Raw genomic sequence first — 19384 nt, 5'->3', positions numbered from 1 at the left:
CTTCAATACAACAAATGCCATCTGCAATCAAAGAAAATGCAAACGGCCTGCGGATCTATGATTCCCAACAGTGTATAAATATAGGAAGTTACAGTCCTAACGTCACACAAGTTAATCTTGAATTCAAGAAGAGATGTCAATTCTCATCCTAATTTTGGCTTTCTTTCCTAGCTATATACTTTCACGCATCGAGCCCAAAAAAAGTCAAGAATTGCACTGAGTGATGATGCCTTCCTAGAATAAAACTACCTAGAGAAAGTGAAAATGATACTTGGATAGAGAAGGGGCAAAACATGGACGGATGAAGAGCAAACACCATCTGCTGGTCACGATTACACTGAGAACACACCCGAGGTTCTTGAACAGCTATTGAAGTGCAGCACTGGGTTCTGCAGGACAGACTGCTGGCAAGGCCCATCGGGAAACAGATTCTGAAATCTCGGATATGCTGCCACCTGACATTAATGAATGGACCCTCCACTGCTCTTGACTCAGTATCCCTATAAATAAGAAATACCCACCACACAGCCAGGAGACTAAGTGGAGACGATACACACAAAGGAGTTCAGAGAAAGCACAAAGGAATGAACGGGAGAAAGAAACCAAGGGTCTTGGCAGGAGAAGGCAAATGACAAGAAATGGAGGAACGGGACAGAGAGAGGATGGTAGAACGAAACATGTAGCTCAAGACTGCTCCAGTCGCTGCTTAATATTTTATGGTTCTTAACATTTATTGCAAAAAAAAACAAAAAGGTGCCCACTAGCCCAGCTAACCTGGAGGACAGCAGGACCACATCGGCTGGAAGATACTGCCCATTGACGACCTTCACGATGTCTCCCACTGCCACCTAGAGAGCCAGGGACGAGCACAAAGAGGCATGAAAGAAAAGAAACAAAACACACACGGTGAAAAAGGTGCTTAAATATTTGAAGGAAAAAATATTCTATAACTAAGCCATGAAGTTTAAGATGCAGAAGCCCAAATTATTTTCCTTGACAAGAACAAAAGGAAAGTGCTTCCATGCAGACACTGGTAAGGTTGCCTTTTTTGCAATGATGTTGAATAAAAAAGGAAAGGGAGAGGGAGTCAGAACAGCTATAAAGATCTCGTTTTCTTCCAATTATCCATCCATTTACAAATACTTGAGCATTTCCATAGCTGTACACAGTAGGGTAGAATGGTCACCCACACACTGCCAAAGCCCGCCTAATGCCTGGGCTCAATCCCCACTGCACCCCCGATGAGCTGTGTAACGATGAACAAGTTATGTAAACTCTGTGTGCCTCAGTTTCCTCGTCGATATAATGAAGGTAAAGGCACATATTTCATAGAGAGACTGTAAGGATCAACTAAGTTAACACACGTAAATTTTTCTCTGTTTTGCAAATTGAGATGCAGAAAACAAAATAACTTGATCACAGTAATACAGCCACTGAGCATTAGAACCGGGGTTCAAAACTGGCAAGCTGCACGGCAGACCCATGCTCTGATTAAAAGGCAACAGGAAATTCACCCATGAAAAGTGCACCTAAAAGGCCCCCTGGAAATACACCACATAAAATGGAGAAGATTTGTACAGCCTCAAGAAATTTCCAGAAAAAGGATCACGGCCAAAGTCAGAGACCACCTTGGGGAACAGACTCCACCAGACAGAAGATCCCAAGCCAAGGAAAAGGGCTGTAGTCTCCAAAACGGCACCACGGCCAAGTGTCTACAAATCCTTTCAGTAACATTGCAGAAAGCACCAGGGTGGAGAGAACTGGGGCTTTCAAATCAGGCAAGCCTAAGTCCAGTCCTAGCTTTATAACCGTGTGCTGGCTTTGCGATCTCGGCAAGCTGCTTCGCCTCTCAGCGCCCCAGCATCTCACGTCTGAAACAGGAAAACAGTGCCACCGGCCTTGTAAGGTGAATGCAGTGACTAAGGAAGTATACACAGCACCTAGCATAAAGCAGGTCCATATAAATGTCAGTCTCCATCAGCGGGAGCATAACTGAAAGGACATCGTGAGTGTGAAAGTCAAGGACATTAGAATTCTCTGATGATACTAGAAGACCATTCCGAATACAGTAATAATTGCAAAGCTCAAAATGAGCACTTATGCTTTTGATTTCCTCTTCTAGCCATGTTACTCTTCTCTTAGAAACCAGGAATTTCAAGTGATATGATACTTGTGAAAAACTACCAGATCTTAGAAGCTAGCAGGTGCCCATGTTTAATTTTCTACTGGGAAAAAGGCAAATGTACCGAAAGGTATCCTACTGGTGCTTTAAGTTGTTTATTGAAGTGTCTGGGGAAAATGCCACAAAGCTATTTTAACAACCACCAGTACAAAAGCAAGGGATGTTATGTGAATTGAAAGTGTTTTTTAAAAGTAAAACTATTTGGGCCAGGTGCAGTGGCTCATGCCTATAATCCCAACACTTTGGGAGGCCGAAGCAGGCAGATCACTTGAGGTCAGGAGTTCAAGACCAGCCTGGCCAACATGGTGAAACCCTCATCTCACTAAAAAAAAAAAAAAAAAAATTAGCCAGGCGTGGTGGTGGACAACTGTAGTCCCAGCTACTCGGGAGGCTGAGGCAGGAGAATCGCTTGAACCCAGGAGGCAGAAGTTGCAGTGAGCCGAGACAGCGTCACTGCACTCTAGCCTGAGCAACAGAGTGAGACTCTGTCTAAAAAAAAAAAACGTAAAAATATCTCATATAAATAGCTTAATTACATATAAAAATCAGAAGAAGTAATTAGTAAAGAAAAAATCACTAGAAAGGAAAATTTGTCATGTTTTCCAAAGAAACAAGGCAGTGGATTTTTTAAAATTCCAAGTGGGAGGACAAGAGAAATTATGGCTTTCTCTCATCTTTACTCTCTAAATAAAGCAACATTCATATGCCAGTAACCAAGTACTAAGAAGTTTTATGTACATGAGAAACGACTTACTTGGATTTTGCTTGAAAAAAAATTTTTTTGGTTGTTTGTTTTCTGTTTTTAAGACAGGGTCTCACTCTATCACCCAGAATGGAGTGCAGTGGCCTGATCAAGGCTCACTGCAATCTCCGCCTCCCACGCTCAAATGATCTCCCACCTCAGCCTCCTGAGTAGCTGGGATTATAGGCACGCACCACCATGCCTGGCTGATTTTTGTATTTTTTTGTAGAGATGGGGTTTGGCCATGTTTGGCCAGGCTGGCCTTGAGCTCCTGAGCTCAAGTGATCCACCCACCTCAGCCTTCCAAAGTGCTGGGATTGCAGGCGTGAGTGTGACCAGCCTGGAAATGGTTTTCTATTTAATGTGCTTAAGTGATTGTTCCTTGTGTGTGCAATACTTCCCTCAAAGAATTAGTACAGTGAGAACAGAAACCCTCCAGATCCCTGAATCCACTCTAGCCTCAGAGAGTTCCTCAAGTCTCTTAATTTTGAGGAAGTAGCTGAAAGATCCTCTCGAAGTCAATCAAAGCCACTGAGATCCACCTGAGAGCTGCCTCTCGGTGCTCACCATTGACTCAGCTACAGCCCAGGCGACGGCACACCTGAGCTTCAGCACTTCAGATTAGATTACTAGCATTTGGGGGACCTTAAGGACAGCCAGCTCCCCCTTGCCTGACATCTCTGCCCTCTCCTGTATTCTCATCCTCACACTGAACTACTCACAGTTCCGCAGCTAGTTACCCCCGATTCACCCTTCAAGAGGCACTAGAGCGTCTCTGGAGGGCAGACTTTCCTGATCTGAACCACTGCATCTAGATAGGTGGCCCCTCCCAGCTGTTCCCAAGGTGGACGCTTTCTCCTACACAGAGCTCAACAACTGCCCTGCATTAGGTTAGTTGCCTCTCTCTCCCAGGACACCGATGGTTCTTGAGTGTGCTTCCCACACCATTGGCTTCAGCCTCAACTAATAATTTGTTTAAATGTGCAAATTCTAGGGCCCCACCCGAGACCCAGTGAATCCGATAGCCTGGGAGTGGGGCCCAGCCATCTGGGTGCTAGCAGCCCTGCGGACGGTGACTGGGAAGCCCACTGAAGTTTGAAACTCCTTAAGGGAAGTGCTGTGCTTCATTCTTCCCATACCTAGTGCAATCTCTAACACATGCCAGGAGTCCACTGAAATACAACAAGTATATACATTTTAAATGGAAATAAAAATGCATGTGGTACAATATATAACCGGCGTTTCTTTGTTATTGTTGTTTTGCTCCCAAATGAACATTGGGAACAGTCATGAGTTTCAGGAGTCTGCAAAGCCGTCAGCTCCTGGACCATCAATCAGAGACCATCACTCCATTTTCTGCTGTTTCAAGTAATGTCAGGCCCTCAGAATCCAAATCATTCTTCACTCTAGCTGATACTGATACCTTTCTGGGGAGGGAGTAACAAGAAGGACCCTAGAGAAATAGAGGGGCAATTTCCCAGTGCTGGGAGAACCCCTGAATCCCTTCAGCATTGGGAGCAGTTTCTCCCACTGTGTGTCAAGAATTCCCAACCTCCTGACAAAGAACCACGACCTTTCCAAACGTGAGGCTGATGAACATTTGCAACACAGGACTTCAAGACTGCTGCAAAGGTGAAGGTGTTACTGCAAAACCCTTTTATAAAGGAGAAATTTCTTTAAAGGGTGGGGGAATTCTCCTAAAACAAAGTAAAGTAAAACGAAAACTAAAGCAAATGCTGCAGTTATCATATCACGGGCATTTTTCAGATATAAAAGACTGTAAGAGGCATTTAAAAACATTGTTTACTAAATGTTTAGCAAGAAACACTATTTCAAGTTACCTTTCTAAAACGTCGTTTTCTTTTGAAATCATGTTAATCGGCTATGAGAGTCATCCCCCAACACATCCTGTGTCCATTAAGAAGGTCCAGCTAAAACCCTCATTTTATCAGATATAAAATACCCAGACTGGTATGGCAGATTTCTTCTAAATTGTCTACTCATCACCATAAACAACCAAAAAACCACACCATTCTTCAAGCCTCTAAACCTCATACGTCCGGGGACGTGGAGGCAAAGCTTTCCTTGCTATTATTAAGAGCAGCTAACCACTGTGCTAGAACAGAAACGGGGTGGTTTCTTACCCCCATTCCACCATTCTGTAGTTAATGACCTTTCCACCCAAAAATGTTAGAAGTGAGAATCACAAATGCTAAAAAACAAAAATAAACTTTGACTTAGATTAAGACAACAGAGGACCAGGGAAAATGTTTCTCAAATTGGATTTAGAAACTAGAAAATACTTAGAGATTTCAGAAATGTCAGTCAGGAGCAATGAAGTTCATAGCTTGAAGTGACACATTGGGCCCTTACTAGAAGGGGCAGGGGACAGAGTAAACATGACTCAGGTCTCAGCAGACCTCACGGAAAACTCTACCATGTCTTAACACAAACTTTATACTGCAATCAAGACCAGCCATTCATTACACGTCTTCAAACCAAAAGTACTGGTACATCTTTAAAATTAGTTTTTACCTCTTTCCACATAATGGTATGCCACATACCATTTCTTAACACTGAAAAAGAGAAATAAAATATTGGTTAATACTGGTAATAAATCGAATCAGTTTCCTAAAATCCAAAAGCCTTCTTTTAGAATTCCATTTATTAATTCTAACATACCCTATCTTTAGCCATGATGGCATAACATCAGCACCCCCACTCAAAATGGAACACCAGTGTATATATATTACACCAGTGTATATATATTACCTCTGTAATATATATACATTATAATGCATACACATCAATGTTTATGTATGTAAGTTAAATCTACTTATTTTCAGCCCAGAAGAAAAAAAAAAAAAGGCCTGTTGTTCCACAATTTAAAAAAAATTGTGGAACAATTTTTTTCCACAATTTTTTGTGGAATCCACCATGTAGGATTACATGGTGGCTCATACCTGTAATCCTAACACTTTGGGAAGACAAGGCAGGCAGATAGGTTGAGCCGAGATGTTTGAGACTAGCCTGGGCAACATGGTGAAACTCATCTCTACCAAAAATACAAAAATTAGTCGGGGGTGGTGGTGCATGCCTATAGTCCCAGCTACTCAGGAGGCTGAGGTGGGAAGATCACCTGAGCCTGGGAGGTCAAAGCTACAGGGTACCATGATCACGCCACTGCACTTCAGCCTGGGGAACAGGAGTGAGACCCTGTCTCAAAAAATTAAACAAACAAACAAAAAATTGATGTTGTAGAAATAAAACAATAAGAAGTAGAAGATGGAAGTAAGGAGAGATTATAAATGAAGGACGTGAATGCTTAGACTTTTTATGGACATAAAAACTGTCTAGTTCCTGAAAATTACAACCTTTTCTAACATTCTAAAATACACAAATGCTGTTCAAATCTTAATTATTAGGACTAAAATCATGTTCAATTTGTTTGTTATTTTACTGTTTCTTTGAAGTATTTTATAGATCATCTTCCCAATTTATCTCAATACCATTCACTACTTATTTAAAATTCCTTAAATGTAGGCCTTATTCTTACAGTTTTCCAGTGGAAAAAGTGATTCAGCCTGGGATCTTACCTATGGTTTTCTTTTTGTTAACTGCATTGTCTGCCTTGTGTCGCTTCTGTTACAGAAAGAGAGAAAATAGTTCTAACAAAACTTCCACATGAATAATTGAAATAGCAAACAGAACAATCAGGAAATTACAGGGGACAAGGAAACTAACTGCCAACAATGCTCATGCTGTAAAATCCAATTCGACAATTTTGTGATCTATCAGCACTCCCTAAGTTTAGAAGTGCTCTCCTCTAGTTTCAGTTATTTTATTGTGGTTCTAGGCACTTGGAAGTACAAAACTTTTCACTCCTTGCTTTAGATCAGACTGAAATGATTATTCAGTATGACAAACCCAGCAACAAACAGCCAACTTCATTTTATTGATAAAGTAACGTTGCTTCAATGTGTACAGGTTGAGGATCCCTTATCTGACATGCTCGGGACCCAAAGCGTTTCATATTTCAGATTGTTTCAGATCTTGGAGTATTTGCATATACCCAATGAGGTAGTATCTCCGGGATGGGACCCAAGTCTCAACATGAAACTGATTTATGTTTCATATTCACTTTATACACATAGCCTTCATACAGTGTTTATAATAATTTTGTGCAACCATCACATGAGGTCAGGTGTGGAGTTTTCCACTTGTGGCATCATGTCGGCATGCAAAAAGTTCTGGATTTTGAAGCATTTCAGATTTGGGGTTTTTGGATTTAGGGATGCTTAACCTGTATTATATTTATTTACATACCTATTTTTTTAAATATTCATTTACGTACCTATTTATTTACGTACCTATTCCCAGAAAGATGCATATATGTTTGTGAAAGCAAGGTGTATATATGTGTGTGTAAGGGAGGAGAGGAAGATCCAGAGACAGAGAGACAGCACATACAAACATATATATATATTTTGTGTGTGTGTGTATATATACATAGACACACACACACAAATATATAGGGGGAGAGAGAGTAAGAAAGAGAGAGAAAAGGAACATAGTTGTTGTAGCCAATGAACTTGGAGCTACACTAGGATGATTGTGAGGGGAGAAGATTCTTATAAAGTTGCCTCAGGCAGAGCGAGACAGTGCTGCCATCCTAGACAGCACAGCAATCCTTCATTTGCTGCCCAAATTAGCAAGCTCTAAAGCAGGCTATAAGGAACATCAGTGATAAAAATCAATGGGGCTCCAGAGACCTAATATTTGAAAACAAAGTTGGAACTGTTTAGTGTCACTGTACAGGTATTTAGGACACTCTGAGTACACATCCCCTCCCCCCAAAAATATCATCAGGCATCTAAAAAGGCTGGTTCAGCTATAGCCCAATTTTCTGCCTTAAATACATCACCGAGGCAACACATAAGTTATGATCTACTGCATACAATGATTTCATTATCCAAAAGCAAAAACTTACAAAATCTTCTACAATCTCTTTGATGCCTGCAATTGTTAAAATAATGATCAATGGCACCAGGGTGGTATATCTTCCCGTTGGAGATACATCTGGAATTTGCTGGAAGATAAGAGACCACAAGTAGGAAGTTGGCACATAAAAATCCTCTCCATAAGAAGAAAATTATGGCAGTCACGCACAGTTCACACTTTGGCAGTTCTGTTCCATTTCTGTTACTCAAAAATAATGACCTTACTTTAAAAACTAGCTATGTATTTTACATATTTTTAAAAATTTTATCCAACCTTTGTTATGTGTTTGGAACAGAAAAAGGCTTAAAAGTGTGGCCCTAAGGCCACTTTTCAATGCCTCCTTCAGTCACTGCAATCATCCTTAAGGCCACACCAAAAGAAGTCTCCCTGTAGATGAAGTCAGGCTTGTTCACTCTATCAAACAATGACCGGAGGAGGGAAACAAACTCTATTCCAGGATGATAACACTTTAGCAGTTAAGGAACCTTTTAGCAAAATCTCATTTTACATTTAATTAAGGTTGCGAATTCCAAGGAACTGTTAAAAAACCATTACCTGTAATAAGGCAATGAAGAGAAAGAAGGCATTAGCAGCTCTTCTAATCTGCTCATACAAGAATCGAGGTAGAAATGTCAACACGCTGTACTTGGCCGTACTGTAAGTGCAAAGAAAAATAATACTATCAGTTATAGATGTAAACTCTAAAACACAAGAACAAGACAAGAAGTTTCGAAAGCTATACAAATGGTTTAAAAAAAAAAGTATCAAAACTCAGAACAAGGAAATTGCTGTGCATCTTCTCCTAAAGAGCTTCAGTTTGTAAAATGGTGCCCCAATGAGAAAATCTTCCAATGAGGTCTTTTTTTTCCACGTTGGAAGACATACGTGTGCTTCTTTAATTTTCACACAATATAAGCAGAGCCATCTACCCACCTTCTAGGAGCTACATGCTATGAACAGCAGGCGTGTGAATAACAATTCGACGTTCCCTCTGGGTACCCACCACAGGTGGTTCATGCTTCAGTCACACCCAAATAAATTCCATTCCTTCCACACACCCTTTATTTGACCACCTTTGCTCACACTTTTGCTTCTGCCTAGGATATCCTCTCCCTTACACCCTACCTGTCTCTCCATGACTAAAGTGTCCTTCCTCCCACCCAATCTTACGTCTTCTGGTAAGTCTGGTCAAATTTATAATGACTCTTCTTCATGGAAGTCCACAGTACAGCGTTTGCACCTGTATCACATAGGTGTAATGCTTTGCTTTGCATTTTATCTATCCCCAGAACAGATTATGGGAACAACAAGAATGTCTACTTCGATTCCATATGTTCCTAGCACATAGCAGATAGTGAGTGAACAGTGAAATAACCCAAAGGCAAAATGAACCAAACCAGCTGTGGCTGTGCACAGGTTTTATTCAAGTTTGCACCTTAGAAGTACCTATATGATTCCTAGCTCACCCTCTGAAGACATCACTCTGAGCCCATTCTTAATTATAATATATTCTAGCAAAATTATCTAGCAGGTTTTTAATTTACAGCAAGTTAGAAGCACCACAATAGAAGGGCAAAGGGCTCAGGAGACAGAATACACCAGAGGTAAGGTACACTACTGTGAGACTGGACAGCAACCAAGCCTGGAACAGCAGAGTAAAACCAAAGCAGACTACTCAAAAATATAGCAGCCGGAGGTCATTTGATGGAACAAGAAATAGTCCCACTGCCAATAGTCCCATCTGCCGCTGCCTCAGAGAAAATCATGCCCCATGGTACAATGGCCTCGTATTTCACAACACAGTGATCAGAGTTATCCTTAAAGACAAAATCATTTTCAGCACCTTCTACCTAAGGTGCTAAAGACGTATGTGATGTTATATGAAGACCACTTTTTAAAGAGTCAGAACTTAAACAATATGAAACTTGAAAGACTATCCCTGAATTAGCTAGAAATTTGCTGACATGGGTCTCCTCTTTGTTTACGTGGCCCTGTGGTATAACAGGATGTCACTGTGAAATTTTGCCAGACAGAATCGACTAGCTGACATTAAGCTCATTAAAAAGTAGGGAAAATACACCAAACTCATGTATGTGATGGCTCACAATACAAAGTTAATTCTTACCTATGGCTTAGAGGACAAAATCAAATGGAATATCACGCATACCTCTACAGCAATCCTGACCACTGAAATAACACAATCAACATTTGTCAGCAAAAAACAAAAAGAAAGTTCACATACTGTGAAATAAGAGTGTAGAAACTATCTTGCAAAACAACTTGATTATAACATTTGAACCTGAGATTCCATCTGTATAAACCAGATACACATGCACACAGTTGGCACATGACCCCAACGACATACGAACATTTTCCACTTGAACAAAATGCTGACTGTGCTTAGGGACCTACATGTCCCTGAGAAGCATGAAGATGGAGAGTTGAGGAGAAAAGGAATCCTGCTTGTGGGAAGAAATGAAATATAAGAGGGTAGAAGTGGAGAGGGAAATGTATACTAACTTTGACTCTACTAGAACTTGAAAAATGAGCCCAAATGCTTGCATCCTGAGACAGAGTCAGCATGATCAATAATTCAGAGAAACTAACATTCAACCAAGAAAAGGTTATTGTGTGGCATTAAAATAATTGCCAAAATAGACAGCCATTAGCCGTTGGGTTACAGAATTAAAGATATAACACTATGAACAGCTACAGGCAGCACCTGTCAAAATGAGTCTACCAGAATATTGCAGGACAGTGCTTCTTGAATATGAAGGTACATACCAGTGTCCAGGGCAGCTTGTTAAAATGCAGATTCTGATTCAGTAGGTCTGGGGTGGTCCTGAGATTCCACATTTTTAACAAGTTCCCAAGTGAGTTCAATGCTGCTGGTACAATGACCACACTTTGAGTAGCAGGGATTTAGGATAGTTGCTGAGGAGGTAAATTTGTTCAAATTTCCTATTTGAATTTAATTCAGCAGAGCACTGTAAGGTATAATACAATGAGGTTTCTGGTTCCAAAATGGTGGCTTGGAAGCAAGCTGGCTGGCTTCATTCCCCGCACAGAAAACAAAAACCAAATTTACAGCACTTAGATTATCACCACAAATATCCCAGAATGAAAATATGAGAATGAGACAGTTCTCAGTGCCACAGAGAAGTAAAAAAGCTCCAAGCAAACGGTAAGAGAATGGGACATCCATAGCCAATACACCCCTTTCCCCAATCTGCTGGCACCAAGCATGTGGAAAATCTCCCCCTGACCCTCAGTTTAACACTGGAAAAAAGGAAAATCAAGGTGATAAGCAGCTTCCCCATCATCTTGAGTTCCCTGGCAGGACACTCGCTCCTACCTCAACTCACAGGAAGCATGAGGAATGCCTGAAGGAAAAAATATCCCTGGGGACAGCCAGAGACAAAGTGGGGAGGCAGGACTACTATCCCCAACTCTGGAAACTTTACTTGATAAGTTGGCCAAAGGAGATACCAAATCGGAGTAGTCTGTTTAACAACACCATGCTGTAGGAGGTTCATCCCACAGGTCCCCTGAGCACAAATCGCTACTTAACCTCCCCACAGTGCTAGGATATCCCCTTTGGCACTATCCCCTTTTGGGATGGGCAGTGCTCCAATTCTTTATTAGAGCAGGAGACAAACCTGGGCTTAAGGAACTACCTAATGCTGAAAAGGAGGCAGTGACCTAATGGGAAAAGAAAGAAATTCAACAGGTAAATTACAACGAATCTCTAAGCAAATATATCCCATAAAAAAACAAAAGAAGCCAGACAGAGAAGACTGAAATAACTAATTCTCCAGTGCAAACACATAGACATACATTCATACGTGACAGCAGCAAACAGGGAACCATGACTTCCCCAAACAAATGAAGCAAGAACCAGTGACTAACTCTAACAAGATGGTGATATGTGAGCTCTCTGAACAAGAATTCAAAATAGCAGTTTTAAGGAAACTCAGTGATTTTCAAAATAACACAAAAAAGCAACTCAAGAATTTATCAGAGAAATTTCATGAAGAGACTGAAATAATAAAAAAAAACAGAAATCTTCAAACTGAGAAATATATTTGAGGAACTGAAAAACTCATTAGAGGCTGTCAGTAGGAGAATGAATCAAGCAAAAGTAAGAATAAATGAGCTCAAAAACAGGCAATTTGAAAATACACAGAGAAGAAAAAGGAATAAAAAAGAACAAAGATTGTCAACAAGATAAAGAAAATTACCTCAAAAGACAAAGTCTAAGAATCACTGGTGTTCAAGAGGGAGTTAAATAAGAGCAAGGAGTAGAAAGCTTATTCAAAAGAATAACAGAAAACTTTCCAAAACTTGAGAAAGAAATAAACATCCAGGTACAGGAATGTCAGAGAACAACAAACAGATCTGATCCAAGTAAGACTTCCCCAAGGCATGTAATAATCACATTCTCAAAGATCAAGGACAAAGAAGATCCCAAAAGCAGCAAAAGAAAAGAAGTAAATAACGTATAAAGAATCTCCAATTCATCTGGCAACAGACTTATCAATGGAAACCAAACAGGCCAGAAGGGAGTGGAACAAAATTTTCAAAGTGCTAAAAGAAAAAAATTTCCATCCAAGAATACTGTATCCAGCAAAGCTGCCCTTCACCTATGAAGGAAAAATAAAGGCTTTCCCAGACAAACAAAAGCTGAGAGAATTTACCATCACCAGACCCATCTTATAAGAAATACTAAAGGAGGTTTCTTCAATTTGGAAAAAAAAATAGAAAACATTTGAAGGTATAAAACCCACTAGTAAAGTTAAGCATATAGACATACCCAGAATACTCCAATACTGTAATTGTGGTGTGCAATCCACTTATAACTCTAGTATGAAGCCCAAAAGACAAATCTATAAAAAACAAAAACACATACAGCAACCTGCAGTATAAATATATAAGAAATAGGGCCAGGTGCGGTGGCTCAAGCCTGTAATCCCAGCACTTTGGGAGGCCGAGATGGGCGGATCAGGAGGTCAGGAGATCAAGACCATCCTGGCTAACACAGTGAAACCCCGTCTCTACTGAAAAAATACAAAAATCTAGCTGGGCGAGGTGGCGGGCGCCTGTAGTCCCAGCTATTCGGGAGGCTGAGGCGGGAGAATGGCGTAAACCCGGGAGGCGGAGCTTGCAGTGAGCTGAGATCCGGCCACTGCACTCCAGCCTGGGCGGCAGAGCCAGACTCCGTCTCAAAAAAAAAAAAAAAAAAAAAAAGAAAGAAATAGGCAGTATAAATATATCCAAATTGAGGTAACAAAAAAATCATTATGTAGGGGAGATGGAGTTAAAACACAGAGGTTTTTTTAGTTTATTGTTTCTATTCCTTTCTGTGATCTAAGATAAGTTATCTCTTTAAAAATAACTTGTTATATCTACAAGATGTTTTTGCAAGCCTTGTGATGACACAATGCAAAAACCTATAATAGACACACTAAAAATAAAAAGCAACAAATTAAAACATATTACCTGAGAAATCACAAAGAAAGGAAAAAAAAGGAAGAGAAGGAAGAAGGAAGGAGGGGAAGGAAGGAAGGAAGAAAGCTGAGGGGGAAGGGAAGGAAGAGGAAGGACACGGAAGAAACCACAGGAAGGAAAAAAGGAAGTAAGAAGGAAGGGAAGGAAGGAAGGAGGAAGGAAGGAGGAAGGAAGGAAGGAAGGAGGAGGAAGAGTGAAGGCAGGAGGGAGGGAAGGGAGGGAGGGACGGGAGGGGACGGGAGGGAGGGAGGGAGGGAGGGAGGGAGGAAGGGAAGGAAGGAAGGAAGGAAGGAAGGAAGGAAGGAAGGAAGGAAGGAAGGAAGGAAGGAAGGAAGGAAGGAAGGAAGGAAGGAAGGAAGGAAGGGAAGCTGGTTACCAAACAATGAGAAAACAAGCAGAAAAATGGCAGTAGTAAGTCCTTACTTATCAATGATAACACTGCATGTAAATGAACTTAATGCTCTAATTAAAAGATATATATAGCTGAATGGATAAAGAAACAAGACTCAGCTATATGCTACCTACAAGAAGCCAGTATCACCTATACAGACACACATAGAATGAAAGAGATGGAAAAAGATATTCCATGCAAGTGAAAACCAAAAGATAGTAGGATTACCTATTCTTATACTAGACAAAACAGACTACAAGTCAAAGACAAAGAAGATCATTATATAATGATAAAGGCAATTATAAATATCTATGCACTCAACACCAGAGCACCCAAAAATAGAAAGCAGACATTAATATATCTAAAGCAAGAGATAGACCACAATACAATAGTAGAAGGGGACCTCAGCTTCCCGCTGTCAGTAATGAACAGATCATCTAGACAGAAAATCAGCAAAGGAACACCAGAGTTCAATTGTATACTAGACAAAACAAGACTAACTCACATTTACAGAATATTTCACCCAGCTGCTGCAGAATACATTTTCTTTTCATTGGTATACAGAACATTCTTTAGAAAAGACTATCTTAGGCCATAAATCAAGTCCCAGCACATTCAAAAAAAGTAGAAATCATACCAACTATTTTTTCCTGACCACAATGAAATAAACTAGAAATCAATAATAATAGGAACCCTGGAAACTATATAAACACATGGAAATTAAATAACATGTTCCTCAACAACTGAGGTCAATGAAGAAATTAAGAAGGAGAATTTTAAATTTCTTGAAACAAATGGAAGTGGAAATATAACATATCAAAATCTATGGGATACAGCAAAAGCAATGGTAAGAGGGAATTTTATAGCAATAAACATCTACATCAAAAAAGTAGAAAGACTTAAGAGCACCTTAAGAGATTAGAAAAACAAGAACAAACCAAACCCAAAATTAGTAGAAGAAAAGAAATAGTAAACGTAAGAGCAGAAATAAATAAAATTGAGATTAAAAAAAGTACAAAAGATCAATGAAACAAAAACTCGAATTTTTGAAAAGATAAGCAAAATTGACAAATCCTTAGCTGGACTAAGAAGAAAAGAGAACACTCAAATAAAACCAGAAATGAAAAAGGCAACATAAAAACTGAGACCACAGAAATACAAAAAATTCATTAGAGACTATTATGAACAATTATGCTCCAACAAATTGGAAACCAAGAAGAAATGGATAAATTCTCTGGTACATAAAACCTACCAAGACTGAACCACAAAGAGACAGAAAACTTCAACCAATCAATAACAAGTAACTAAATCAAAGCCATAAGAAGAAGCCTGCCATTAAAGAAAAGTCCAGGACCAGATGGTTTCACTGCTGATTTCTATGAAACATTTAAAGAAGGACTAATATCTAGCCAGGCAAGGTGGTGTGTGCCTGAAGTCTCAGTTACTCAGGAGGTTGCTGAGGTGGGAGGATCTAAGCCCCCAGAAGTTAAGGCTGCAGTGAGCCAAGACTTGCAGCATTGTACTCCAGCCTGGGTAACGAGAGTGAAACCCTGACTCAAAAAATTCATAAACAAATAAATTCTCCTAAAGCCTTGAAAAAAAATTGAAGACCATGGAATACTTCCAAACTCATTCTATGAGGCCAGTACTACCCTGATACTAAAACCAGGCAAGAAAACTATAGGCCAATATCACTGATGAACATATATGAAAAAATTATTATTTTTTTTTTTTTTTGTGACAGAGTCTAGCCCTGTTGCCCAGGCTGGAGGGCAGTGGTGTGATCTTGGCTCACCACAATCTGCGCCTCCTGGGTTCAAGCTCGTCTTCTGCCTCAGCCTCCAGAGTAACTGGGATTACAGGCATGTGCCACCACACCTGGCTATCTTTTTGTATTTTCAGTAGAGATGGGGTTTCACCATGTTGGCCAGGCTGGTCTTGAACTCCTGACCTCAAGTGATTCACCCACCTTGGCCTCCCAAAGTGCTGGGATTACAGGCATGAGCCACCACGCCCAGCCAGTAGATGCAAAAATTCTTAACCAAATACTAGCAAAATGAATTCACCAACATATTAAAAAAATCATTTGCCATGATCAAGTGAATTTCCTCTCAGGGATGCAAGGATGGTTTGACATATACAACTCTATAAATGTGATATATGACTTTAACAGAACCAAGAACAAAAACCATGTGATCATTTTAGTAGATGTTGAAAAAAGTATATGATAAAATCCAACATCTCTTTAAGATAAAAATCCTCAACAAACTAGATACAGAAGGAACATACTTCAAAATAATAATGGCCATACATGACAAACCCCCAACCAACATCATACTGAATCGGGAAAAACTGAAAGCCTTTCCTGTAAGATCTGGAACATGATAAGGATGCCTACTTTCACCGCTGTTACTAAACATGGTATTGGAAGTCCTGGCCAGAGAAAGTAGGCAAGAGAAAGAAAAAAAGGGCATCCAAACTGGAAAGGAAAAAGTCATATTAGCCTTGTTCACAGAGGACATGATTGCAAGTTGCAGGATACAAAATCAACATAAAAAAATCAGTAGCATTTCTATATGCCAATAGCAAACAATCTGAAAAAGAAATCAGGAAAACAATCTCATTTACAATAACTACAAAGAACATAAAATACCTAGGAATCAATTTCCCCAGAGAAGTGAAAGATTTATATAAGAAAAACTATTAATACACTGATGAAATAAATTGAAGAGGACACCAAAGAATGGAAAGATATTCCATGCTCATGGATTAGAATTAATATTATTCAAGTGACAACACCACCCAAAGCAAATTACAGATTCAATATAATCCCTATCAAAATATCAATGATATTCTTCACAGAAACAGAAAAAAAAATCCTAAACTTTATATGGAACCACAAATCTTGAATAGCCAAAGCAATCCTGAGCAAAAAACAACGCTGACTTCACTACCTGATTTCAAAACATACTACAAAAGTATAGTAACCAAATCAGCACAGTACTGGCATAAAAATAGTCATATAGACCAATGCAACAGAATAGAGAAGCCATTGGGAGGCCAAGGTGGGAGAATCACTCAAAACCTGGAGTTTGAGACCAGTAACATAGTGAGACCCCATCTCTTAAAAAAAGAGAACTAGAGAGAACCCAGATATAAAGTCATGCATTTATAGTCAACTCATTTTTTTCAGTTTTCTTTTATTGTGATAAAATATCCGTAACATAAAATTTGCCATGTTAAGCATTTTAAGTGTATAATTCAGTTACATTAAGTATGTCTACAATTTTGTGCAACCATCAACACTATCTGTTTGTAGGACATCTTTGATTAGATACATTTTTTACAATCTTTGTTATTTTAAGAAAAGTGGCAATTCTCTAGTAGTCATTTATTCCCACTTGTGGAATTAATTTTGTATGAATTTTAAAGATGAACTAATCCAATAAAGTTAGGATAATCTGGAAAAGCTCTATATGTAATCAAGCTAAATCTATTTGTTTCTAATTTTGATTACAAATTAAGCTCTTTTAATCGAACTCTACTTGATCAACTTACTGGACTGATTAGTAAAGACTCTACTTCTGTAGAACATTCTGATTAATGTTCACATATTATGTATGCTGCCTCTGGCAGAGTATTCTAGAATGAAGCCCACACTTTTGTTTCCATCAGTTAAGTTTTAGCTTTACAAAGCATCAGGTGTGTTTATTCCCAAACCATTTATGCTAAGTGTATCTTTTATTATAATTATGAGAGGTAATTAAATATTACATACACCAGTGAATTTATGAATACAAAAAAGTTTTTGTCTTTATGAAGTTAATTTGAATGTTCTGAAAGAATTCAATAAAACGTTGCTAAAAATATCTGTTGTCAAATTCAGCCTGGAGCTAGGTGCCATGGCATGCCCCTAATCCCAGCTACTTGGGAGGCTGAGGTGGGAGAATTGCTTGAGCCTAGGAATTCGAGACCATTCTGGGCAACATAGTGAGACCCCCTCATGAAACTTTGAGGCTTCGGGATCATTCACATTGATAGCAATTAATTTCCAATCTGTTTCACCTTCATCAATAAGAGCCAAGATTCCGAGGATCTTCACATGAAAAACTTCTCCACAAGAAAGAATCTTTGAGCCTGTTACACAAACATCAATAGGATCATTATCTCCAAAGCAGTTCGTGCTCTTATCTTTTTCATGGGGATCTTCCCAAGTCTGAGGGAGGGTACCATAATTCCATATATAAGCCTTGTAAGGGAAGATATTCGCCACATAGCGTAGTTTTCCATCCTTTACACATTGTTTAATGGGATTCAGTGGCTCTTTGGTGGCAATCTCCATTTTAGCATTTGTCCACCGAGGTATTTCTACAATCATATTAAACAGAGTCTCGTATTCATCATTTCGTGCTTTCTTCGTAGGAATGCCATTTTCCTCTTTAGAGTTCACCTTCAGAGGAATATCATGAAAGGGGGAAATGTAGTGACCAGTTACATTCTTGAAGAAGAGGTGATAATTCTGTGAGCAGGGCTGGCCGCGCTCCTCGGTGTGGTACAGGGCCATAACACGGCGCGGCCCGATCCCAGCACTGGTCTATAGTCAACTCATTTTAACAAAGGTGCGAAGAACATACAGTGGGGAAAGGGCAGTTTCTTCAACAAATGATGCTGGGAAAACTGGTAATTATATATCAAAGAATGAATCTAGACCCCTATCTCTCATCATACAAAAATCAAATCAAAATAGATTAAAGGCTCAAATCTAAGACCTGAAACTGGAAATTACTAAAATAAAACATGGGGTAAATACTCCAGGATATTGGTCTAGACAAAGATTTTTTTGTATAAGACCTCAAAAGCATAGGCAACCAAAGCAAGAATAGACAAATAAGGTTACATCAAGCTAAAAACCTTCTGCAGAATGAAGAAAACAATCAACAAAGAGACAACCCACAGAATGGGAGAAAATACTTATAAGCTATCCATCTGACAAGGGATAAATAAGGAGAATATAACCAGAATATAATACGGAGCTCAAACTAAATAAATAAATAAATAAAATAATATGGTTTAAAAATGCATAAAAGATCTGAATAGACATTTCTCAAAAGAGACACACAAATGGCCAACAGGAAAATGCTCAACATCACTAATCATCAGAATAATGCAAATCATAACTATAATGAGATATCATCTCACTACAGTGTAAATGACTATTATAAAAAAGACAGGAAAGATTGAATGCTGGCAAGGATATGTGAAAAGCGGAACCCTTGTACACTGATGGTGGGAAAGTAAATGAGTACAGCCAGTATAGGAAACAGCACAGAGGTTCCTCAAAAAACTAAAAATAGGGCTGGGAGCAGTGGCTCATGCCTGTAATTCAAACACTTTGGGAGGCCGAGGCGGGCGGATCACGAGGTCAGGAGATCAAGACCATCCTGGCTAACATGGTAAAACCCCATCTCTACTAAAAAAAAAAAAAAAAATACAAAAAATTAGCCGGGTGTGGTGGCGGGCGCCTGTAGTCCCACCTACTCGGGAGGCTGAGGCAGGAGAA

At 39.5% G+C, this 19384-nt stretch overlaps 2 protein-coding genes across 3 annotated transcripts in view; both read right to left on the bottom strand.

Moving 5' to 3' along the window:
• The window catches only part of ATP8A2 (ATPase phospholipid transporting 8A2), a 651836-nt gene that overhangs the window by 482801 nt on the left and 149651 nt on the right, over positions 1-19384 (bottom strand). For both annotated transcript variants that reach the window (XM_030922372.1, XM_030922373.1), the window contains exons 3-7: positions 8481-8580; positions 7915-8013; positions 6521-6566; positions 5460-5500; positions 775-848 (exon numbers count right to left, since the gene is read on the bottom strand). In XM_030922372.1, coding sequence (XP_030778232.1) covers positions 775-848; positions 5460-5500; positions 6521-6566; positions 7915-8013; positions 8481-8580 — 360 coding nt within the window. The remainder of the gene's footprint in view (positions 1-774; positions 849-5459; positions 5501-6520; positions 6567-7914; positions 8014-8480; positions 8581-19384) is intronic.
• LOC104659986 (inorganic pyrophosphatase 2, mitochondrial-like) lies at positions 9136-18413 on the bottom strand. The gene is made up of 2 exons (XM_010360189.1): positions 17822-18413; positions 9136-9204 (listed from the first exon to the last, which is right to left on the bottom strand). The coding sequence occupies exons 1-2, from the start codon at positions 18386-18388 to the stop codon at positions 9136-9138; spliced, it is 636 nt and encodes a 211-aa protein (XP_010358491.1). The 5' UTR covers positions 18389-18413.

This window comes from Rhinopithecus roxellana, chromosome 18 (assembly GCF_007565055.1).
Source record: "Rhinopithecus roxellana isolate Shanxi Qingling chromosome 18, ASM756505v1, whole genome shotgun sequence".
Taxonomy (NCBI): domain Eukaryota; kingdom Metazoa; phylum Chordata; class Mammalia; order Primates; family Cercopithecidae; genus Rhinopithecus; species Rhinopithecus roxellana.
The sequence above is the reverse complement of the archived record's forward strand: the minus strand, read 5'-3'. Positions and strand labels throughout refer to the sequence as shown.